The sequence below is a fragment of the Prionailurus bengalensis genome, chromosome B1, assembly GCF_016509475.1.
Source record: "Prionailurus bengalensis isolate Pbe53 chromosome B1, Fcat_Pben_1.1_paternal_pri, whole genome shotgun sequence".
Taxonomy (NCBI): Eukaryota; Metazoa; Chordata; class Mammalia; order Carnivora; family Felidae; genus Prionailurus; species Prionailurus bengalensis.
In genome coordinates this window covers 64,930,116-64,955,653 of record NC_057344.1, presented here as the reverse complement: position 1 = coordinate 64,955,653, position 25,538 = coordinate 64,930,116, and the positions used below count along the sequence as shown (strand labels likewise).

Genomic DNA, 25,538 nt, shown 5'->3' with positions numbered 1-25,538 from the left:
ATCTCTACCATACCTTCTAGAACAATTCCTGACACAAATTGGTGATGCCTCCAAGGAACTTAATAAGGGCACTTAATGAAAGCAATAAAAATACAGAATTAATCTGATATACCGGAGTAATTTTACATTTAGTTTTGGACCTCAGGTTTCCCTTCAGTTTATCTGATTGGCACTTTTTTCTTATATTCCAGCCAAATAATTTATGTTTTCACAGCTAAAAGTAAGGAGCCTGCTTCAGAGATGTTTTTCTGCCCACACATTATTCTCTAGTGATTTACCTAGAGCTTGGACCTTTTTCCAGGATTTCCGTGGGGGGACACGCCTCTTTCTGCTTCTGATTTAGACAAAATATCAAGGAGAAGCCAAATCATACATGCATGGCACAAACTAAATAAAGCTGATGGTTTTTCAATGCTTTATTACATTGATGTCAGTATCCTTACATGAGTATAATCAAGTTAGCAGTCTGGTTTGGTCACTGACAAAAGGAAACATTTCTAAAACCTCACAGAACAGTGTAGGACACAAACGAAAACTAGTTATGCTTTCATCTCTTTATGGAACAGTCACCACATGCCGTCCAGTACATCATATACACGTTTAGTGCTGCTCAACAGCTTCTAAATGGTAGAGAGATGAGGCAGACATCAGAGGAAATTTTAAGGCAATTGCAGTCAAACATTATCCAGGAAGCTGCAGGTACAATAGCATTCCATGAAAGCTGGAACTTGCCTCAGAACCTGGACTATTGAAGTGTACAATTAAATTCTTTTTTTTTTTTTTACTTACAAGGAAATCACATACATTTGCGAAACTATTACCTCTATGTTGATTCTCAGTGCAGTTATTTGTAGTCTTCCAGAAAACTTTGTTTGAGGTGGTTGTTTTGTTTGCTATTCCTGTTACCCAAAATGTTATAAGCTACTTTAATGATTAAAAAATAAGAGCAACATCTGTATACACAGTGACAGTTTAATGTCTCTCTCTTAAAAAAACCACAATGGCATAGATATAAATGATGGTTTAGTAACAACAATCATGAATGTAATATAAAGATGCCGTGTTTTAAGATCAAAGCAAAGCCAGCCAACAGACTAACTCTAAGAAATGAGCTATTTTAGTTCATTAAAGTATTTTTCACAGCTGCTATGATGTGTCTGGCACTGATACCAAACTTATCCAGCAATTCACCAGGTTTTCCACTTTGAGGCACTTCTGACACTGCCAGCTGATGAACAAGGATGTCAGGCTCTCTAGAGACAGCTGCACATACAGCTTCTCCAATGCCACCTTCCCGGTAGTGATCCTCCACGGTGATAACCCGGCCACCTGTAGCTCTTGCATTGGAGATGATGTTGGCAGCATCCAGGGGTTTAATGGTAAATGGGTCAATGACACGGATAGAAATACCTTGTTGAGAAAGACTGTCAGCAGCTGCTAAGGCTTCATGCAGAGTAACTCCAGCTCCAATAACTGTGACTTTGTCATTGACACTCTGGCGGATGACTTTGGCCTGCCCAATCTCAAAATTTTCTTGTGGGGTATAAATAACTGCAGTTTCTGGTTGGCTGGTCCGAATGAAGCACATTCCTTTGGTATTGGCAGCCAGATAAACAGCATACTCTGTTGAGATGGCATCACTTGGATAGAAAACAGTACAGTTGGGAATACTTCGGAACATGGCTAGATCCTCCAGGGCCACCTGGGAGGGTCCATCGTCACCAATGGATACCCCACAGTGGGAACCAATAAGATTGATATTGGTTTGAGATATGGCTCCCATCCTTATCTGATCGAATGCTCTGGCCAAAAAGGCAGCAAAGGTACTAACAAAAGCAATGGTTCGATCACGTGTGGCACAGCCTAGTGCCACACTCACCATGTTTTGCTCAGCAATAAAACACTCAATAAAATGCTCAGGGTGCTCTTTATTGAATATCTCAGAAAAGGTGGCGTTTTTTGTGTCACCATCCAGGACAATAACTCTTTCATTTGCATGGCCCAGTTTTGCCAAAGCCAAACCACATGCTTTCCTAGTAGCTATCGTGTCACCAACTATATATTCAGGCAGACAGGTCATTTTTATATTGCTGATGCTGATTTGAGGTGAGTCTTCAATGGGAGGTTTTGGTATGAGATTCCTGTTGGTCTGTATCTGACTCTCAATTAATTTGATGATTGTATCTACTCTTTCTTTTGGCATCGGCTTTCCATGCCAATTTTCTGCATCCTCAATATCTGGAATACCCCGGCCCTTGAAGGTCTTTGCAACTATGGCAGTGGGCTTGTTCTTCACTTGAGCCGCTTGCCAAAATGCTTGGCATAATGCCTCCACATCATGGCCATCCACTAGGTAAGTATTCCACCCAAAGACTTCACAGCGATTCTGATAGATGTCTGTGCAGTGCTCAAGAGGCGTGGCTCCACTTTGTCCTAAGCGGTTCACGTCGAAGACTGCCACGAGATTGTCTAAACTGTAGTGAGAAGCAAAGGCCAAAGCCTCCCAGACAGAGCCTTCTGAGGATTCGCCATCCCCTATGAGGCAGAACACCCGGTAGCTGGCCTTGTCGAAGTACTTGCCAGTATAAGCCATTCCACACGCGGCACCTAATCCTTGCCCAAGTGATCCTGTTGCCACATCAACAAACAGCACTCTTGGGGTGGGATGTCCCTCCAAGTCACTGTGAATTTTCCTCAAGCTCAGCAAGTCAGATTCGCTGATGTTGCCCACCTCTGCCCAAGCGGCATAGAGGATTGGAGCAGCATGGCCCTTCGAGAGGATGAATCGGTCGTTGTCAGGATGTCCTGGGTCTGTCTGTTTATACCTCATGGTGTGGAAGAAGAGCACGGACATGATCTCGGCTGCACTGCAACATGAAGTGGGGTGGCCGGAGCCGGAGGCACATGTGGCCCTGATGGAATGGATTCGCAGGCGGTTGGCCACGTCCCGCAGCACCTGCACGGTGTTCCCATCAGGCTTGCAGTCGTTGGCCATGACGGTAAGCTCACCTGTCGGCTCAGGGCAAACGCTGCCTGCGCACCCCTCACCGTTATGTCATGTGACCGCCGCCCCTGGCCCCGCCTACTCCAGGAAGTGAGCTCCGCCAACGGCAAGAGCCACGGGAGGAGAGGCTTTGTCGGAGACTCAGGGTCGCTGTGCACCTTTCTTCTTCCGCTCACGGCCCTGTCCTTCTGCACTCAATGGAATGTATTTTTATTTTAATTGTGTCACTTAATGTTCAACATTATTAAAAATAATTAAATTTATTTATACCTTTCCTCCTGATATAAATTCAAAAGGGATCATTCTCATTTCTATGTGTTATATGGAGAAATTTATGAGATTGCGCTTTTCTTTTAATGCATTCTGCGTATATCCAAGATTTGTCCACTGCTTCACAGCTGGGTATTAATAGAAATGACCCAAAGTCGCTTTCAGTATAGCCAATATGGTAACACTATGCCAACAAAGACTTTCTCAGAACAACTGAAAATTCTGTCGCTGACTCAGAGAAGTACAATGACTTATTTGGACAAAAGTTGCAGGAAGAACAAATTTAAAACCACTCAGTGGCAGAGTATCTAGTACCACAATTTTCCCAGTATACCCTAAAATGCTATAACAGTTACCATGAGTAATTGTTTTTTAAGTTTATTTATTTATTTTGAAAGATAGCACAAACAGTGGAAGAACAGAAAGGGAGAGAGAGAATCCTCCTGTTAGCGTGGAGCGCGATGGGGTAGTTGAACTCACACATGGTGAAATCACGACCTGAGAGGAAATCAGTCCCTGGCTTAACTGACTGAGCTACCCAGGCGCCCCACTTTGAGTAATTTTTAATATAAAACTAATTTACTTACATTAATTATAAAGCTAAATTTGTGACACTGAGCTCTTCTAGCAGGTGAGGGTCATTCTGTGTCATCAGAAAAACAAAAATACGACATTATATCCCTTTTCATGCTGCCATGGTAACTATCTTGATTCTTGAGCAATAGTATTTAGCATTGACTCCATATCAAAATCATGATATAGGGAACAACAACAACAAAACAATACCCTGGTTCCATCCCAAATTGAGTAATTTGAATGTGTGGGAATAGAGTCTGGGAAGCTGTATATTTTTAAATGCACCTGTTGATGTTAATGTTTAGTCTTAGTTAAGAACAGATAAACTGCAAATAGACTTTAACACTAGTGGTTCTTAATATTGGTTTTAGTTTTGAATCATCTGGAGAGTTTTTTAAAAATCTCATGTCCAGGCTGCATTTCAAACAAATTAAATCAGAATTTCTGGGTGATAGGTAGAGATATCAGTAATCTTAAAAGCTCCCCAGATCATTTCAATACTCACCTAGGTTGTAAACAACTAATTCAGGGCAGTCTTGCTACTCTTCATATATCTCTTACATTATATCTCAGCTAAACATTTTATTTATTTATTTATTTATTTATTTATTTATTTATTTATTTTTGTTTTTAAATGTTTATTTTGAGAGAGAGAGAGAGAGAGAGAGAGAGAGAGAGAGAGAGAGAGAGAGAGCACGAGCAGGGGAGGGGCAGAGAGAGGGAGATACAGACTCCAAAGCAGCCTCCAGGCTCTGAGATGTCAGCACAGTGCCCTACAAGGGACTTGAACTCACAAACCGTGAGACCATCATCTGAATTGAAGTCGGATGCTAACGGACTGAGCCACCCAGGCGCCCTTCTCAGATAAACACTTTAAATATTATTTGCCATTTGAACTAATTCTATCATTTAAAATTTTAAGGGTACCTATTAGAGTAAACCATATAGTATGACATTAACTAGATCTTAAGATCTGCTGAAGGAATGTTGGAGTTGGAAAAGTCCTTAAGGTCATCTTGGATTCATCACTCCCCATGCTCTTTGCAAATTAGTGTTTGTTTATCTTTTTTAGACAAATAAAGGAAGAGAAAATAAAAACAGCTTTGATTAGGGCTGAGAGCAATATGGGAATTAGAGACAAAAAGTTTTCACAGCATCATAACAGCACACTGCTAAGGTCAGACAGGAAAGCAATTAATACAAACAACGGTAGCTCACCATTATTTTGGTTGAGGAGAGCTCTAATAAATCCAAACAATTGGTAAACAACATAGCATAAAAATGGTCTATGAGGCAGCGCTCACACGAAGAAAACATGAGAGATGTAGGAACTACTCAACATTTCTTTTCAAGTTCCTCAATGTTTCCATTCATTTAAAAATATTGCACAACTATTTCTCAAAGTATTAAATAGAAAGTTATTAACATTAGTATAGGTCAGTTTTGTTAAGAAAAGAATGTGGTTTTGGAGATTTAATACCGTAGATAGTGAATTTCCCCTTGTTATTCAGTGAGGTTGTGTGGATTTTTACACAACATAGAAAATAATATTTTATAAATTATCTGTAAAATATTTTAAAGGATTGTGAGATTTTTGAAAAGGAAGTCTGAAAAGTTATATATAAATTAATATTTTCTTTAAGCATTATAATCTTTCAAAATATATTTAAAAATATACAACTGAAAATAGCAATATAAGTAGGAAGTATGAACAATTTGATTATGCAAAAATCACCCAATGTGGCTGTGAACACAATTTAGTCAAATAAATCAAAGCAATGATACCACATTCTCTTTTCTCCATTTAGAAGTGGCTATTACTGACAAAAGTTCTGCCAAAAATTTTAAGCCAACATGTTAAAAATTCAGTTGTCTTGGAAAAAGTCCATCGCTCATTTTAGAGGTCATTTTGGAAGATAGTCAAAAGTCTTCTGAAATAGGAAGAAATTATTTATTAATTTTGGCTTATTCACACAAAGTAGAGATTGGCAAACCCAAGTGCCTCATGGGCCAGGAGGTACCGTGAATAGTACATGAATGTTGGATATAAAGTAAGAAGATTGGAGTGGTTTATGACAAACTGGAGAATACAAGCCCACCTGAAGACACTGAAATTTGAAAAAAACATTGTGAACGTGTTGTTGGACAAAAAAAGCATGGAAACCGAAAAAATGTATCTTCAGGCTGCAGGTTTTGACCCCTGATTCCAAGTGTGTTAAACGTAAATAAAATGTATCATTTTACATTTGCTTAAATTTTCTGCTATGACTCTTTTCTCATGGCATGGAAAAGTATTTGTTGTAGCGTGCACTTCAAATGAAGATAAAGCCTAGGAGGATCACTCATACAAATAGCTATGGAGGGAACGTTAAAATAGCAGGAACTGGTAAGTAGAATTTCTACCAGCCTGCAGTAGAGAAAATAAAACAAACATAGTGATGACTTCGGAACTCTACAGTGATTTGTGAACATACACATTCTTGTTACGTGAGAGTGAGTTATTTATTATTTAGAGGTTAGAAACATTGATGTTTCACTGATGTCTTATCTGAACTGTTGAATTTTGTCAAAATGGAATTATATAAAAGAAAGGCACACATGCTGACTTCATCTTTTTTTCTTCCATTGTTTGAATCTCGTTAGTTTAGTAGGCTGACCACCAGAGCAAGTGAGGAAAAGTTACTTGTGTTAAGGCAATAAGATTCTTGGTGCTCTCCCTGCTTGAATTATTGTTTTGAAAAAAATGGTTGGTGGTATTTTTGCCTATGATGCTTTTCCCATAGTTTATAGAGTTCTTATTTGGGGGGGGAGGGAGCAGGCAATAACATAGTTAGGAAAGTAAATCCTAACCTTACTGTGGTAATCATTTCACATTATATACCGCGTATTAAATTATTACATTGTATACCTTAAACTTATACAATTTGGTCAATTATGTCTCAGTAAAGTTGGGGAAAAATAAAGTGCTTCCCTAAGTCTATTATCTCTGTCTTTTTAATCTGCTTTTGTGACTGATTTTTTTTTCTGTTCTGCTTTTTGAAATAGCTAATAATTTATTATTTTTAAATGGTGGACATTATTTTGCAGGGCTAGATTTTACTTTGTTAACGTCTTTCAAAGAGTGTTGGAGTTCGTTCTATCAGGAAGCCTGGTAATCTTAAGAATTTTAAGTTTGTTAAGGCAGATCGATACAGAATATGCTTCACTCTGGTGTTAGTTTATTTCCCACAAAACCCTAGCCTCTCTGGGGGTTCTCCACTGAATGCCCTGAGTGCCAACATGGACTCCCCACCCCAGTTGGTCAAGACTCAGATGTATCTCAGCCTTATGTGATCTCTGGGAACTATTTGATTTATTGCTCTCAAGTTGTCACTTTCCTGGCATTTTGGAAATCTACCTTATGCAAAGACACACCTTTGAAGATGGCTGGAGGTCTTTCTCCAGGCATTTTCCTTCTTGTTAGCATACTCCCTCCAAAATTCTAGCCAATTCAGCCCTCTGGAGCTCCAGTCTCTCTTCCCTTACCTCCACAAATTGCCTTGCTCTGTGTAAGATAGCCTTCCCTGTAACACTGTCTGGAAAGGGCCTTCAGGAAGATGATATGGTTCACTCGTTTCTCTTCTTTAGGGATGACAGTTCTGGGCTGTCTGTTTTCCAGTCTATGCAAGTTTGTATAGTTTGTCTAGTTTGCTAGTTGTTTATGGTTGGAGGGTAAGTCTCACTCCAGTTACTTGTTCGTAGCCTCTGGCCGGTATTTTATATGCCCCTTGTATGGGGCAGATAATCTCCAGATAACTATAGCCCAAACTGCACCACTCTTTATTACAGCGACATTACCACTCTGACCCCAGAAGACTTTGGAGTTTAAGATTCCTACCCAGAGGTGGGGACAGGAGGCTTAGAGGAAGGATTTGGAAAAGGAGTGTCTGGGAGTGTCTAGTGTCAATCACCAGCATGTGGGAAGACTGTAAGTCCAAGAACTCTAAGGACAGGGTACCTTGGGGTCTTTACAGCTCCAGGATTTATCTTACCTATGGCTAACAGATGTTGGGTGATGCTTGGGTATGCAAAGCAAGGAGGCTCTAAATGGCTAAAAATCTCCCTTTGGGGAACCATGTGTCATACAATTGGATGCATTAAAATTTAAGTTTGGCACCATCAGGCTTTTGAGTTACCAGGTCCCAGCCTGCTGTAAAGGTAAAAACAAAAAGGCCCTTTATACAGGGGCCATCTTTAAACCATTTACATAACAACTAACTCCCTTTTGAAAGACATTTTATAATTTCTCTCCAGCAAACATTGTCACAAACAGGTCAAGAGAAAAATTACATCATATGTAACAAAAGGCTAATTTTGCTAATATAATCAGTACTTCTAAAAATAAGTAGGATAAAATCATAAAATAGCATAGGCCTACTCCTAAATCAACCCTGAAAAACAGCAGAAACAGGAAGGAATTGGCAGTTGGAAGTAAAATCACAACTGTGAAAATCCTCACGGAGGATGGGAACTAGCTAGTGATGAGGTGGGAGGCGGGCAGAGAACACAGCAGTCGCCCGTGAAGAGGACATCTGTGGCAGCTGGGGGAGGATCTGGAGAGCTTGTAATTTTAGCTCCTGTCTCTCTTACTTCACCTTCTAATGTGGAACATCACTGGCCTCCCGACAGTGTGAGGCACTGGCAGAGAAGACAGAGCCCAGCTAATGTAAGGAGCTGATGAAAGCGGGTGCAGGAACGCCAATGCCTTCGCACCTTCACACCTCCTGTGCTCCTGTCAGCAAAGGTTCTGCTGTCCCTGGAACTCTCTCTTCTGAGATTTGACCCTCCTTGTTCTCAAATTTTCCAAGAAGGACTCATTTAAGAATATGACTTTCCGCACTTCCCCAATACACATTACAGGATAGGAGAGCTGATTCCATCAGTGAAATGTGATACCACAGGTTCAAGAAAAAGACATACCTGAGGAGTACAGGTGCTAGAAAAGAATTTAAAAAATAATTAAATTTGGGGCGCTTGGGTGGCTCAGTAGGTTAAGCGTCCAACTTTGGCTTAGGCCATGATCTCACGGCTCCTGAGTTCGAGCCGCGTGTCGGGCTCTGTGCTGACAGCTGAGAGCCTGGAGCCTGCTTCAGATTCTGTGTCTCCTTCTCTCTCTGCCCCTCACCCACTCGTTCTCTCTCTCTCTAAAGAATAAACATCAAAAAAATAAAAAAAAATTAAATTGAACAACACATGCCACATTAAGCACAGTAATTGGAACGGATGAACCAATATTTTTAAATGACCACAATATATATTCAAAAGAGTTGAGGAAGAATATGGTGACAAATCAAAAGGATAAGAAATTACTTTAAAAATTATATGTATACACACACACACACACACACACGTTAGATACATTATATATGATATATGTTAAAAATAAGAGTTGAAATGAAGAGGTCAGCAGATGGACTAAATAGCAGGATGATTAGCAAAGAAGAAAATAGTAAACTGAAAGACCAAATTAGGAACTCACCCACGGGCAACAGAAATTAATAAAGAAATAGAAGATATAAAAGAAGGCTAAAGGATCTGGAGAATATCAATATTCAGATAACACATCCCAAAAGGAAATTGAAAGGGCCATAGAGTACCAAGATACACAAAGAAATACCAATACCTTGATACACTATAGTGAAATTGCAGAGCACAGTCAACAAAAATTATTAAAAGATCCCATACAGAAAAGAAAGCCACTCACAAAGGAACAAAAATTAGACCAACATGAGACTTCTTAACAGTAATAATGGATTCAAGAGATGATGGGGTAATATATTTATGCCTAAAATGTCTTTTAACACCTCTTGCAGTGAACGTATAGCTTACAAACATACATGTGGATGAAACATAAATGTGACACGTAAAGAAAAATTATAAAGAAAACATCAAGATAACCACCACTGAGGGTACGAAACATCACTGGCCACTTATGAGAGTATCTATGAAAACTGGAGTGTAGCTCATTTTGTCTGTTTTTTGATTTTATAAATGGAATTTTACTGTATGCACCATTTTATCTTTATTTTTTACACTATGATTAAACACTTATCCATGTTTAAGCATAGTTGTAGTTTGTTCATTTCATTTGCTATATGGAATTTACCACTGTCTACTTTTCTGTCCTTTTGTTAATGAACAATTAATTTTTTTTTTCCAGTTTGGGCTATTATGAGCAATACTGCTATGAAAAGTTTGTATATATATCCTGAGATATGTATGCCAGAGTTCCTAGTACATGCATTTGGGAATGACAATGCTGGATTAGAGGAGGTACACATTTCAACTTTTTAGCTACTGCCAAAGGGGTTTTCCAAAATGGTTAAACAAAGCTTTCTCTTGAGATCAGGAATAAGACAATGATGCCCACTATCGCTAGTACTAATCCACATTTTTATCAGGTTAAGGAAGTGCTGTTCTATCCCTATTTGCATATAGTTATAAAATCTAAAAAATCTGAGCCTTTAGTTTTAATGTGGGAAGTTATGTGAGTAAGCATTTTTAAAAATGATAATGGGACTATTCACGTTTTTTATTCCTCTGCATCCATTTTGATAGGTTATATCTTTTTTTCTAAGAATATGTCCATTTTATTTAAGATTTTTGGTCATAATATCCTCTTATGCTTGCATGATCTGAAGTAATGTTACCTTGTTTTAATTCTGATATTGGTTAATTATATCTTTTCTAATTATTTTTGAGTAATCCTGCAGGAATGTATCAAATTTATTATTCTTTTTTAACTTTTAAAAAATGTTTTATTTATTTTTGAGAGAGAGAGAGATACAGAGCACGAACAGGCAAGGAACAGAGACGGAGGGAGACACAGATGCCAAAGCAGGCTTCAGGCTCTGAGCTGTCAGCACAGATCCCGATGCAGGGCTCGAACCCACGAACCATGAGATCATGACCCGAGCCATCCGGGCAGATGTCCGAGATCCGCGCTCGGGCCTGGGACGCCGCTAGCCAGCAGCTCCCAGCATTGGCGAGCCCAGCTCAAATGCCAGGCCTCACACTGGGCGCTGGACCAGGTTTCCCCGCCCCGCCCCAAACTCCCTCCCACTGCTCCTCGCAAACACTCAGGCCGGCTGTCGGCGGGTCCAGGGCTGAAAAGTCCAACACGGGATAAAAAGACTTGGTGTTGGTTCCCCGGGAAGTTTTAGAGAGCCGTACTTGCCCCTCCCTTTCCGGTCGGTTCTGCCCCAGTCTTCTGCGGCAACCACGTGTGTTTAAGCTGGAGTTTTTCTCTTGAGCTGCTGCGACTGTTGGTGAGGTTTCCCGGGTCTGGGCTGCGGAGGTTCTCCGGGGCCGTGAGGACGTCACCATGGTGGGCCCCCTCCCGCTCCCCTGAACCCGCTTGGCTCTCTGGAAGACTCCCGTCAGGCAGGCGGGAGGGAAGGGGGCAGTCTTGGAAAACCGGGAGAGGGGAAGTGGCTAAGTGGTTTTATTACCCAGTACACCCGGGTAGGGGGTGCTGGGCTGGGCAGCCCCGAGGCAGGTGCCCGGCCCAGGGTCTGGGGTTTAAAGTTTAACTTCTGGGTTCCGAAGTGTTCATAGAGCGCCCTGCCCCCTCGAGGGAAGGGAAAAGACTCACGTTTACACATTGTCTTGCCAAAATGTGGGGGGCGGGAGCATGGATGGGGGGGAAGGTAAGCAAAACTTGAGAAAGTGTTGCCTCCACACACTTGTGCCACTTCTTGCTGGTCTAGACTATTTAGTTAGGCTCAATCTCCTCTTCTTGGCGTCCATTCGCGCCCTTGAGTGACGTCCTTGCTCCGCAAATCCTGTTTCCATCCCCCGCCCCGTGCCCCCTTGCACCCGTACCCCTTCCCCCGTCCCACCAGGAATCTCGAACTGTTCTGTTGTTTTTACTAAATATTGAGTAGATGCAAAAGAATGTTCACATTAACATAGTGAAGTATAAAGATTAGCAATATAAAAAACTCTGGTTTATTCATTATCTAGTTTAAGAAATAAAACTTCTGAAAGCCTGTATGTTTCTTTTACTTGAACCTGTAACCAACCTTCAGGAGCTCCTCAGGTAAACGGTTTACCACTTAACGTTCGTTGTATTCCAAAACTGTTGTTTCTTCTTGCCTTTTCTTTTTTAACTTCTGTTCAGTAGAGTAATTCTTGAATAGGAAAATGCTTTATAAATATGCCTTTTTGACCAGTTTTTAATAAAAACAACAGCATTAAACAGTTTGTAATCTGATGAAAAGTTAGGATACTCTGGCCACAATGTCTTGTCCTATGTTCTTTTTTTCATTGTATGCATGTCATTTTTGTCTTTCACATCTGTATGGTCTATTTGCTTTCGATTATACACGTTTGTATTTGCATAAATTTAGTCTTTTCGCCTCTGTGCACCAACTCTTTATAATTTTCTTTCATAGCCTTTCCATTTCAGAGTGGAATGTTAAAGCACTGATGATATGATGGTGTGTGAGTGATTGGGGGTTGGTTGGCATTTGACTATAGTTGTCCTTGACTCAGAATTTCAGTTTTATCAGGCTGTATGGTAGGAGGATATTGCCTTGTCATATGAATCAAAAGAATGGCATATAAATCTGCTTTCCTGGGCATATTCCCTGCCTTTTCATTTTTCTGGTATATCACCAGTGGCTGTGCTGTGTCCTTTCTTGAGTTTAAAGTCAGCTTGGCATTGGAGGTTTTCCCTCTTTAAAGAAAATTTGTTTTAATGTTTTATTAGTTTTTGAGAGAGACAGAGAGACAGAGTGCAGGTGGGGGAGGGGCAGGGAAAGTGGGAGACACAGAATCCAAAGCAGGCTCCAGGCTCTGAGCTGTCCTCGCAGAGCCCAACATAGGTCTGGAACCCGTGAACCGTGAGAGCATGACCTGAACCCAGGTGGGTTCGCTTAACCAACTGAGCCAACTAGGCGTCCCTCCATCTTTTTATATCAGTTACTCTAAACTTCTTTCAGTACAGCTTGGAATGTGGGTTATGGAGTACCAGACGACTGAGTTTGGCACTTGCTTTGCTAAATTTTGATCTTGGCGAAATTACTTAATCCTTCTAAGTCTCAGTTGCCCCATCTATTAAATTGGAATAATCATAGTAACTACTTCATAAGAGTTGTGAAAATTAAATGTAAACCACTTAGTCCAATGTCTGGCACTTAGTAAATGTAGTTTAGTTGTTATAATTAACTTTAGTAATAGTAGTAGATGATAGCAGTAGAGCTTGTAGTCCACTTTAGTTACTTTGTTCATTTTTTTCTTATTTTGAACCTGTCCTGGAGCTTTACAAATTCGTATCTTTTTCTTATGTCAAAACTTAATTCAACTAACATGAACAGTCTTTTTCAACTAATTGATCCCACACAACACTTCTTAATTCTGTGTTTTAAAAAAGTTTTAGCATACTAAAAGTTACTAGTTTGGTGTATACTATACAGAAGACACTCATAGGTATATTCCTTTTTATATAAACCTGTTATAAAGTTTAAAAGCATGCTTGTTTTTCTCCCTAGCTAGATTATAAAACATTTAAAAGTATGCTGTTACCCTTCTTGATTTATCTTTACATATTACTGTGGGCCTTAACTGTTAGTGACTACGTACATATTCCTTAACGACACGAATTGTGTACTTTTGGACTCACCTATAAATGTAGGCTATAGCAACAAATCAGCTTACTAAATCTTGGTAACTTTTTTTTTTTCCAGGTGCATTGAGATATAATTGATTTATAACATTGTATAAGTTTAAGATGTACAGTGTTATGATTTGATATATACTGTGAAATAACTACCACAATAAATTTAGTTAACACAACATATCACATAGCTACAACTTTTAAGATTTACTCTTTAAGCAACTTTCAAGTGCACAATACAGTATTGTTAGCGATAGTAACCATGCTGTATGTTTGATCTCAAGAACTTACTCACCTTGTAACTGGAAGTTTATACCCATTGACCACCTTCATACATTTCCCCCAACCTCAGCCCCTGGCAACCACCAATCTGCTTTCTGTTTCTATGAGGTTTGTTTTTTTTTGGATTCCACATATATGTAAGATCATACAGTATTTGTCTTTTTCTCCCTGACTTAGCTGTCAGCATAGTGCTTTGAAGTTTCACAAATGGCAGGATATTGTCACAAATGGCAGGATTTCCTTTTTATGGCTGATTGATAATTCCATCGTATATGTATATGTACATATATGTATACACACACACACACACACACACACACACACACCGCATTTTCTTCATTCATTTGCTGACAGACTTAGGTTGTTCCAGTGGCTTGGCTATGATAAATAAGGCTGCAGTCAATAGAGGTGCAGATACCTCTTCAAAATAGTGATTTAATTTCCTTGGAAAAATACCCAAAAGTAGGATTGCTGGATCATATGGTAGTTGTATTTTTAATTTTTTGAGGAGCCTCTCTGCTATTTTCTATAGTGGCTGTATCCGTTTTCATTCCTACCAACAGTGTGCAAGTTTTCCCTTTTCTCCACATCTTTTCCACCACTTATTATCTCTTGTCTTTTTGATAACAACCATTCTAACACATGTGGAATGATATTTTATTGGGGTTTTGATGTCCATTTCCCTGATGATTAGTGACGTTGAGCACCTTTTCAAGTCCCTGTTGGCCATTTGTGTATCTTTGGAAAAGCGTCCTCTGCCCATTTTTAAATCTGATTGTGGGGTTTTCTTTTTCCTACTGAATTATATGAATTTACTTATTTTTTCTTTTAAGGTTTACTTATTTATTTTGAGAGAGACGGAGAGACAGTGTGTGTACACCAGGAAGGGGCAGAGAGAGAGAGGGAGAGAGAGAATCCCAAGCAAGCTCCATGCTGTCAGTGCAGAGCCTGATGATGGGCTCGATCCTATGAACTGTGAGATCATGACGTGAGGCGAAATCAAGAGTTGGGCCCTTAATGGACTGAGTCACCCAGGTGCCCCTGTATGAGTTTCATATATATTTTGGATATTAACTTATACAGTTTACAAATATTTTCTCCCATACTCTAGGTTTCCTTTTAATTTTTGTTGATCATTTCTGTTTCTGTGCCTTTTAGTTTGATGTAGTCCCTTTTGTTTATTTTTGCTTTTGTTGATTGAGCTTTCATGTCAGACACAAAAAATATTGCCAAGTTCACTGTCAGGGAGCTTTCCCCCTGTGTTTCCTTGTAGGAGTTACATGGTTTCAGGTGTTACATTTAAATGTTTAATCCATTTTGGGGCATCTGGATGGCTCAGTCAGTTGAGCATCTGACTTTGATCTCTTGGTTCATGAGTTTTTTGAGCCCTGCATCATGTTTGCTGCTGTCAACCTGTCAGTGAAGAGCTCGCTTCGGATCCTCTGTCCCCCTCTCTTTGCCCGTCCCCCACTTGCACTCTCCCAAAAAATAAATTAAAAAAAATGTAATCTATTTTGAGGTAATTTTTTTGAGTAGTGTAATGTAGGGGTTCCATTTCTTTCTTTTGCATGTGAATATACAGTTTTCACAACACCATTTGTTGGAGACTGTCTTTTTGCCCTTGAGTACTCTTGGCCATATATGCATAAGTATATTTCTGTACTCTCAGTTCTGTTCCATTGGTGTATGTGTCTGTTTATATGCCTAAATCTTAGATTACTTGCTAGTGAAAACTTGCTCCTGAAAATTAGTAAAAGTAACGAAAAATGTTAATGAACCTGTTTCTTTTTGAAACAGTATTACATATGCATGGTTTAAAAAAATCAGACAGCAGTGGGGCTCCAGGGTGACTGAGTCAGTTAAGCATCTGACTCTTGATTTCTGCTCAGGTCGTGATCTAACGGTTTGTGAGTTCAAGCCCCATGTCAGGCTCTGTGCTGACGTGTGGAGCCTGCTTGGGATTCTCTCTCTCCCCTTCTCTCAAATTAAATAAACTTAAAAAAAATTGTTGTCCTTGAAAAGAGTATTAAGTTTTTATTACTGCTGTGAAAAATTAATACAAATTTAATGGCTTAAAACAATGCAGATTCATTTATTGTTAAATTTCTGGAATCAGAAGTCCAAAAGTGAGTCTTATTGTTCTGCTAAAATCAAGGTGTTGATAGGACTTTCTTCAAGAGGCTGTAGTGAAGAATCTGTTTCCTTGCTTTTTCCAGTTTTTAGAGGTCACCTACATTCCTTGGTTCTTGGCTCCTTCCTTCATCTTCAAAGCCATCAGTGTCACATCTTAACCTGCTTCTCCAAGAAAGGCCACAACCCCTTCCCTTGATAATGATTCTTCCTCCTTCCTAGAAGGGCCCTTGTTTATAGGGAATCAGGGATAAATTCCCTCTCTCAAGATCTTTGATCACATTTTCAAAGTCCCTTTTGTCATATATGGTAAATGATTTGCAAGTCTGTGGATGAGGGCATTAACATCTTTGGGAGGGAGATCATTATTCTTCCTCCTGCAAAAAGTAAGTCTTCTTCCAACTCTGTTATCTAATGCCTCAGTTCACTTGAGGAATGCCTGTTACCATTTTCTTAGATACCCATTCAGACATTTTATATACATGCACCAGCATATGTATATGTCTCTACTCCTCCTTTTTATATGAATACTATATTAGACACAGTCTTACGCCCCTTGCTTGTTTTGTCTTACTCAACTTTTGGAGACCTGTGTAAGTACATATAGTTCTCCCTCTTGCTTTTTATAGCTAATAACCCATTGTTTGCTTTTATCTAATTTTCTTAACCAGGTCTCTGATGGACACTTAACCTGTTTCCATTCTTTCTTTTCCTACTGCAAACACTGCTGCATTGATTATTCTTGTTTTTGCTACATGTGTAGATATATACCTCTAGACTAAATTAATAGAAATAGAATGTCTTGGTCAAAAGACACGTGCAATTTTTAATAATGATAAGAACTATCAAGTTGCACTCCAGGAGGAGAATACTTACTTATTTATGAGACTGCTTATTTATGAGACCACTAACTCACCCACATCCTCACTAATGCAGTGCTAAGAAATTTAAAACATCCAGTCTTATACGTTAAAAATTCCATTTCATTGAAGTTTTAATTTACATTTCTTTTAAGGTAGACCACATATCCTTTCAAAACTTTAATAACATTTGTATTTATCTTTCTGTGACTTGTTTGTGTTCTTTTTCCTGTTTTTATTTGTGTTGTTGATCTTTTTCTTAATGATTTTGTAAATGTCCATTACCTTGTAGGTTCTCATCAAATACATGTATTTCATCTGAGCTTAGATCTAGGCTGTTTTCTCCTCTTACTCTTTGACTGAGGGAATCTTACTATCTCCAGTGGCTTAAAGTGCCACCTATATCCCCAAGTCATTCCAAATTTATATCTTTAGCCGAGATCTTTTTTTCCTAAGTGCCAGACTTGTATTTATCTCTCCTGTACTCAGCTGTCTCCTGGGCCTCTTGAACTAATTAACAGTGAATTCTTGAGGCCCCTTGTCTCCACGTTCCATTCCTATCTTAACGGTAAACGGTAATTCTGACCATGTAGTTGCTTATGTTGCAAACCCGGGGAGGCATACTTAACTCTTCCTTTTCCCTCGCCCTCCGTATTCGAGTCCTGTATCATTGTGCCTCAAGATACATTTCTTCAAACCTTGCTGTTTTTTTTTCATACCCTCACTGTCACCATGCTTAGGCTACTCGACTGTCAGCTCTTCTTAACGACCGCAACACTACCAGTGGTAGTCTTACTCCTTTACCTCATTCCAAACTATTCTTTATACAAGCAACTTGTGTCAGCTTTAAAAAAAAAAAAAAAAGTCTCAAGTTACTTCTTCAGGGAGGCTTTTCCTGATGTTCAAAAATTAGGTCCACTTTTTATATGGTTTCACTCAGGATCTTATACTTCCTGACCGTTTTCTGGACTTAACTGAAGTATATAGTTATTCATGAGACAGCTAGATTGTAAGCTCCATGAGGGCAAGTTGTGTCTGTTTTTGATCCTGGAGCCTTAGTTCCTATCCTAGTACATGGTAATATATGCTCAGGGATTTTTTAAAAAATTAATCTAGTACAAGGTAGAAGTGTAAAGAGTAGTAGCAGGGAATGTGGGAGAAAAGGTTAATTCTGACTAGATGTTTGTGAGTGGTGGTAGGTATGGCTTTAGTCTTATACTTTTTGTTTTAAGTATTTGTATGCCTTTATGTACCCTAAGTGTGTTTGGTGGAATGGTCATTTTTCTAGGTTTCTAGTTACACTGAACAGTCTAAATGGCATTTCTGTCTCTAGTTGAGCTTGGATTCTATGGTAACAAAAGAAGTTGAGCTTGATGGTAGAATTTTGCATGAAAGAAATTGAAGTCTGTGTTAGAGAATTATTAAGATATTCTTAATGTTAAGGAAAGTATTGTTTGGGGGCTATTAAAAATTATTTTTATATGAGATAATTCACACTTTTAAGGACTATTTTTCATGTTTTTAAAATTTTTTTTTTTTTCAACGTTTATTTATTTTTGGGACAGAGAGAGCCAGAGCATGAACGGGGGAGGGGCAGAGAGAGAGGGAGACACAGAATCGGAAACAGGCTCCAGGCTCTGAGCCATCAGCCCAGAGCCTGACGCGGGGCTGGAACTCACGGACCGTGAGATCGTAACCTGGCTGAAGTCGGACGCTTAACCGACTGCGCCACCCAGGTGCCCCTATTTTTCATGTTTTTAATTCACAGTAGTTTAATGTACATTGGGTGCTCAGCATATGTTTTTTAAAAATTTTTTTTTTTCAACATTTATTTATTTTTGGGACAGAGAGAGACAGAGCATGAACGGGGGAGGGGCAGAGAGAGAGGGAGACACAGAATCGGAAACAGGCTCCAGGCTCCGAGCCATCAGCCCAGAGCCTGATGGCGGGGCTCGAACTCACGGACCGCGAGATCGTGACCTGGCTGAAGTCGGACGCTTAACCGACTGCGCCACCCAGGCGCCCCTACTCAGCATATGTTTACTTGGGGCAGCATCCTACTTTTTTTTTTTTTCTTTTACTTTCAAAGTATTATTTTCAAACTGAGAGGACACACTGGCAGTCTTTAAGAAGCCACTGTTGAGAAGATAAAACACAAATATAAATGATTTTGTAAATGTTAAATGACTGGTAAATGCAGTATGATACTAGGTGCTGCTATGTGGCAAATGCTACCAAAAGAGAAAGGTTCTAAGGTCCAAATGATTATTCTTGGGTCGTTTCAAGGAGGAAGTAAACTTGAATTTGAAATGGTCCTTGGGAACTGGGTGGGTTTAGAAAGGATTATGTTCAGAATCACTTAAGTTCCTACTGGAAGCCATAACCAGTTGTCCGTCATTGGGGTTATGTTTATCTGTAAAGCAAGGAAAGTGCACTGAATTTCTTCATGGTAGATTTACTAATCAACAAAGCGGCTTTTCTTAGTGAAGTCATCTCATTTTCATCTTGTCACTGGTATCGAAGGACTTAGTATTTGATATAGGTGTCTAGTTACACCGAGTAATCTAAATGGCATTTTCTGCCTCTAGTTAGCTTGAATTCTATGATGACTTTAATGGTCTTTTAGGAAAAGTTCCTTTTTATATATTTTTCTTTATTTTTTGAAAGAGAGAGTGCACACGTGCGCAAGTGGGTTAGGGGCAGAGGAAGGGAGAGGGAGAGAATCTCAAGCAGGCTCCACACAGGGCTCAATCTCATGACTGTGAGATCATGACCTGTGCTGAAATCAAGAGTCAGACGCTTAATTGACTGAGCCACCCAGGTGCCCCATCCTTTTTGTTATTTATGATTTTAACAGGAATATTTGAGGCTTATTGCCCCTGAAATACCTCTTTCTGTTTCTGTGTTTGAATAAACTATGTGTTTTCTTCTGTTACTCAATTATGAATCCAAAGATTAATTTAGAATGAATTTTCTTAAGTAATCACCAAAGATTGTAGGAAGGAGACACTTTTGATAACTAATTTTATGACTGGCATATTTTTGTGGTGCCAGAAACTTCAAAGTAAGCATAGTTAGAGGCTCCTGGGTGGCTCAGTTGGTTAAATGTCTGACTTCAGTCAGATCATGATCTCACGGTTTGTGGGACTGAGCCCGGCATCAGGCTCTCTGCTGTCAGCACAGATTCTGCTTTGGATCCTCTGTCTCCCTTTCTCTCTGCTTCTCTCTCAAAAAAACAAACACACACACAAAAATAAGCATAGTTATTCAAAACAGTGCCTTAGTTATGCTTATGAAAAGAAATACTATTTTGCTGTATCTTTCAAAGTTAAAACATAACTGTTAATCTTCTGTAACAAATACACCTTAAACTCTTTCCTCCACCCCCAGATTTGTTTTTTGTTCACATTGTGTACTAGTCTATGAATCATCAGATGCTTTACAAATAAATTTGGAGAACCTCCAAAGGTTAGAGATTAATTGCTTTTTAGTTAAGGGATATTTTGTTTGAATAGACTGTTTAATAGATTAACATTTTGTTGATAGGGTTTTATTTCAGTTTTTCCCTGTTGAATATTTCTTTTTTATACTAATATACTGAAAAATACGAAAATGTTTTAAAATTGAACAAGCTATATTGTACATATTTCTGTGCCTTATACATTCATATCCTGCCTTGAGGCAAGCTTTTCATGAATAATAGAAGGAATTGCAAACTACAGGTGAATCAGAATATAAGTTCAATTTTTGTGTCTTCTTTGTACTAAGTCTTAGGGGTTCTTTAACTGAGACTTCTAAAGCTCTGAGGACATATTCATACTCTAAGGATATCAAATCATTTCTTGTTCTAAAGAAAGTTTTTTATTAAATCTTTAAAGGAAGTTTTTTTATAGAATTGGACATATTGCTGAAACAGTGTTAACACACAGCTCTGTAACTTCAGTTAAGTTTTAGCAGCCTCAGAGCAAATCTTTGACATGACAGTTGGTTTCCATCAGAGCAAGCCTAGTGAGAGAGCAAAAGAGAGAATAGGCCAGATGGAAGCCAGAGTCGTTACAAAACCTAATCTCACGATTGATAGATCATCCATTTGCCAAATGTTATTCATTAAGTGAGTCATGAGGTCCACGCTCTAGGGGGTGGAGATTACACCTGGGCATGATATCAGGAGGTGGAATTCATTGGGAGACATCCCAGAGGCAACCTACCATGAGTTCTGACATGTTTTTTTTATTGTTTCGTGTGTGTAAAGTTCATGTACAAAAAATCCTTACCACACCTTTTTTGTACTCCCACCCCCACCCCACATATATATGCAGAGAGTAAAACAAAAGAATGCATGTGCAGGCATACCTTAGAGATGCTGCAGATTCAGTTCCAGACTGTCCAAGTAAAACGGATGTAGCAATAAAGCGAGTCAAATGATTTTTTTTGGTTTGCCAGTACATAGAAAAGTTATATTTACACTATACTGTAGTCTATTAAGTGTGTAATAGCATATGTCTAAGAAAGTGTAAATACCTTAATTACAAAAATACTTTATTGCTAAAAAATGCTAACCATCATCTGGCCTTTCAGCAAATTGTTTTTTTGTTTTGTTTTGTTTTCGTTTTTGTTTTTGTTTTTTTCTTTTGCTAGTGGGGTTTTTGCCTCAGTCAGGCTGCTGACTTATCAGGCTAGAAGTTGCTGAAGGTTGGGGTGGCTGTAACAATTTCTTAACGTAAGACAATAATGAAGTTTGCCACGTCAATTGACTCTTTCTTTCATGAACATTTTCTCTGTAGTGTGCAGTGCTGTTTGATAGCGTTTTACTCGCAGTAGAACTTTTTCAGAATTGTAGTCAGTCATCCCGTACCCTGCCACTGCTTTGTCAACTAAGTTGGTGTAATATTCTGAATCCTTTGCTGCCATATCAACAGTCTTCACAGTGTCTTTACCAAAAGTAGATTCCATCTCTCTTTGTTCATCTGTAAGGAGCAGCTCCTTAACCATTCAAGTTTTATTATGAGATTGCAGCAATTCAGTCATATCTTGAGGTTTCGCTTCTAATTCTGTTCTCTTGCTGTTTCCACCACATCTGCACTTGCTTCCACTGAAGTCTTGAACCCCTTGAAGTCGTTCAAGAGGGTTGGAATCAACTTCTTCCAAATTCCTATTCATGTTATATTTTGACCTCTTCCCATGAATCATGAATGTTCTTCATGGTATCTAGAATGGTGAATCCTTTTCTGAAGGCTTTCAGTATTTTGCCCACATTCATCAGAGGAATCACTATGGCAGTTATAGCCTTATAAAATGTATTTCTTAAATAATTAGACTTGAATGTCAAAATCACTCCATGATTCATGAGCCATAGAATGGATGCTGTGTTAGCAGGCATGAAAACAACAATCTCATTGTCTCCATCAGAGCTCTTGGGCAACCAGGTGCATTGTCAATGAGCAGCCATTTTTAAATGAATCTTTTTTTCTTAGGAATAGGTCTCAACCTTGGGCTTAAAATATTCAGTAAACCATGTTGTAAACAGACGTGCTATCAACCAAACTTCATGGTTCCATTTATAAAGCATAGGCAGAGTAGAGGGCCCATAATTCTTAAGGGCCCTAGGATTTTGGAAATGGTAACTGAGCATTGACTTCAGCTTAAAGTTACCAGCTGCATTAACTCCTAACAAGAGAGGCAGTCTGTCTTTTGAAGCTTTGAGGCCAGGCATTGACTTCTTTCTAGCTGTGAAAGTCCTAGATGGCATCTTCCAGTAGAGGGCTGCTTTGTGTACATTAAAAGTCTACACAAATTTTGTTTAGCGTAGCCACCTTCATTAATTATCTTACCTAGATCTTCTGGATAACTGCTGCAGGTTCTACATCACTCGCTGCTTTACTTCACACTTTAATGTTATGGAGATAGCTTCTTTCCTTAAACCTCATGAACCAACCTTTGCCAATTTAAACTTTTCTTCCCCGGCTTCCTCACCTCTCTCGGTCTTCGTAGAATTGAAGAGAGGTGGGACTTTCTCCGGATTTGGCTTTGGCTCTGGCTCAAGGAAATGTGGCTGGTTTGATCTCTCCAGACCACTGAAAACTTTCTGTTTCTCAGCATTAAGGCTGTTTTGCTTTATTATCATTTGTGTGCTCACTGGAGTAGCACTTTTAACTTCCTTCAAGAATTTTTCCTTTGCATTCACAACTTGGCTAACTGGCACAAGAGGCCTGGGTTTTTGGCCTGTCTCAGCTTTGGACATGCCTTCTTCACCAAGCTTAATTGTTTCTAGCTTTTGATTTAAAGTGGGAGATGCATGACTTCCTTTCACGTGAACACTTAGCAGCCATTGTGGGGCTAGTCATTGGCCTAATTTCTGTATTGTTGTGTCTCAGGAAATAGACCTGAAGAGAAGGAGAAAGATAGGGGAATGGTTGGTGAGTGAGAACAGTCAACACACACAATTCATGTTTGCTGTTTTATATAGGCATATTCATGGTGCCCCAAAAACAATTACAAGAGTAACTTTAAAGATTACTGATCACAGATCACCATAACAAATATGATGATAAAGTTTGAAATATTGCAAGAATTACCGAAATTGTGACATCGAGACATGAAGTGAGCAAATGCTGATAGAAAAATGTCAATAATAGACTTGCTTAATTCATGCAAGTTTGCCACAAACCTTCAGTTTGTAAACAAATCAAAACCCTCACAATATCTGTGAAGCACAATAAAGTAAAGCATGTTTGTACTGTTTTATGATGGTTTCACCTTATTCTCCTATACCTGTAACAACCTTCCCATGCCATTCTGGGTTTCACAGTTGGAGCTATCTTCCCTGCTTAGGTTTATCAAGAAGTGAGCAGTAAATATTTGTTGTGTATTTCAGTATTTGTTGAAGGAAAGAATACATGTGTGAATGAGGAATTTGTGGTCATTTTAATTAATTCTGCAAAAAGTTTTACAAGTGAAAACTTTGAGTTGTAATTTATGAAAGAACAGAAAGGAAAAGATTTTGCAGGCAGAGGTAACAAGTGCAGCTTCCAAAAGTTATGAAACAGCAAGGTGTATTCTGGGAATGGGGGAGAAGTTCAGTAAGAATGGGGTGAAGGATGTTTTGAAGCATGAGAAATAATGCTGGAGAATTAGGGTGGGGGTAGATTGTTTTCCACATTAAGGACTTGGGACCTAACTGTGAGTTTGTTAGCAGGGGGAGGGACTTTACTAGATTAATGTTGTAGAAAAATAAGCTGTATGACTTCCACGAAAAAAGAACTAGCAGTGAGAATCTAAAGGCCACCCTAATCATGAAAGATCACGAGGCTGATTTAAGGCAATGACAATAGTTTTGAAGAGAAGATTCTAGGAACACTTGACCTTTTCCGGGCTTCGGTATATTAGAGACTGTCAACTGTCCCCAAATAGGCTCTTTTTCTATTGTAATCATGTTTTGTTTTGTTTTGTTTTTTTCTTCCTGAGAATAACAACTATATTTACTACTCACCTTTATATAAGCCACCAATTAAATTTTGGTCAGTGGGGTATAAACAGAAGACTGCAGCTTCCGAGATCTTGCTCTTAAAGGAAAGGGATATGTCTTTTGATTTTCTTTTCTACTTTTCACTGTCTGGAATTTAGACTTGGTATTAAGTCATCTTGAACTGTGTGAATATATAGGGGCCTAAGGATAGTAGATGACAAGATGGAAGGAGCCTGGATCTCTGAGGACTTTGTGGAGTGGAGTCTCCAGCTCCTACTTTTTACATGAGAGAACCAAACTTTGTTGGGTTACATACACCATTATTATTTTGGGCTTCTGTTGTTATAGGAAGCCAACTCCAAAATGGTAACAGGTATGATAAGATGGAGAATTATGTGGGAATAAAGAATTACTGACATGTCTAGTTCAGTGGACTGAATGAATTGTGACCTAGTTAAACTGGCATAAGGTTTGAATGGGAAAGTAATTTGTTCTTTTTGATGTGCTGATTTTGAGATGGCTTCTATTATTTCCTCTATTCCTCTTTTTCTATGAATCCAACTATGATTTTGCTTGATTCAGTGCCCACTTTGTTCCATGAACAACTTCTACAGTCAGTCTCCCATGAACATCTTCTGTTCCTTCTACCTCCTTAACTTTCTTAACTGTAACACAGGTGTTTAACTGTTTCTCCTCACTATCTGGATTTTCTTATATACTTTGAAGATGGAACAGTTGAGGAGCTGGGTTTATTGACACTTTCAGCACCTTTTTTTATAGTCTTTCTGGCTTACAATACTTCTGTTATATTACTTTCAAAAAAAATTTTTTTGGACAGAAATCACTTATATATCTGACTATGTGTGTAATATGTTTTCCTACATTGTAGCCTAAAGCCCTAAAGGGAAAACTTGTAGGACGGGAAAAAAAGGTCATCCATCCATATAGTAGAAAAGCAGCTCAAATTACAAGAGAAGCCCACAAACAAGAAAAAAAGGAAAAGTGAGTATCTTTTTATCATTTATATTATGCATTGGTGTAAAGCTCATTTATACTTTTATCTTTCATCAATATTCCCTTGTTCTTTCTTTAATAAATGTTAAGTATGTTCTATGCACTGAAAAAACAGATTTGTTGTTCTTTTCTAACTGAGACTGGGCTTATTTTTCTTGAGAATACTCCTTGGATTCTTGCAAGCCTTTGTTTAATTTTCATACTCTGAAAAAGTTGATTTCAACAAGTTTTGTTAGTATTCTCTGCTTTTATGGAAAAGTAGATTTTCATAGGTCCGTA

At 38.9% G+C, this 25,538-nt stretch overlaps 2 protein-coding genes across 3 annotated transcripts in view; one reads left to right on the top strand and one right to left on the bottom strand.

Moving 5' to 3' along the window:
- Positions 1-401: 401 nt before the first annotated feature.
- Positions 402-3,073, bottom strand: TKTL2 (transketolase like 2). The gene has a single exon (XM_043566238.1). It carries the CDS (start codon positions 2,993-2,995, stop codon positions 1,118-1,120), a length of 1,878 nt encoding a protein of 625 aa, XP_043422173.1. The 5' UTR covers positions 2,996-3,073; the 3' UTR covers positions 402-1,117.
- An 8,010-nt stretch (positions 3,074-11,083) lies between these two features.
- The window catches only part of TMA16 (translation machinery associated 16 homolog), a 67,183-nt gene continuing 52,728 nt past the window's right edge, over positions 11,084-25,538 (top strand). For both annotated transcript variants that reach the window (XM_043566225.1, XM_043566216.1), the window contains exons 1-2: positions 11,084-11,216; positions 25,135-25,247. In XM_043566225.1, coding sequence (XP_043422160.1) covers positions 11,214-11,216; positions 25,135-25,247 — 116 coding nt within the window. In that variant the 5' untranslated portion in view covers positions 11,084-11,213. The remainder of the gene's footprint in view (positions 11,217-25,134; positions 25,248-25,538) is intronic.

What these genes read in the sequence shown, in the direction of transcription:
- TKTL2 (XM_043566238.1), bottom strand. Translation starts at nt 2,995, where the DNA reads ATGGCCAACGACTGCAAGCCTGATGGGAACACCGTGCAGGTGCTGCGG.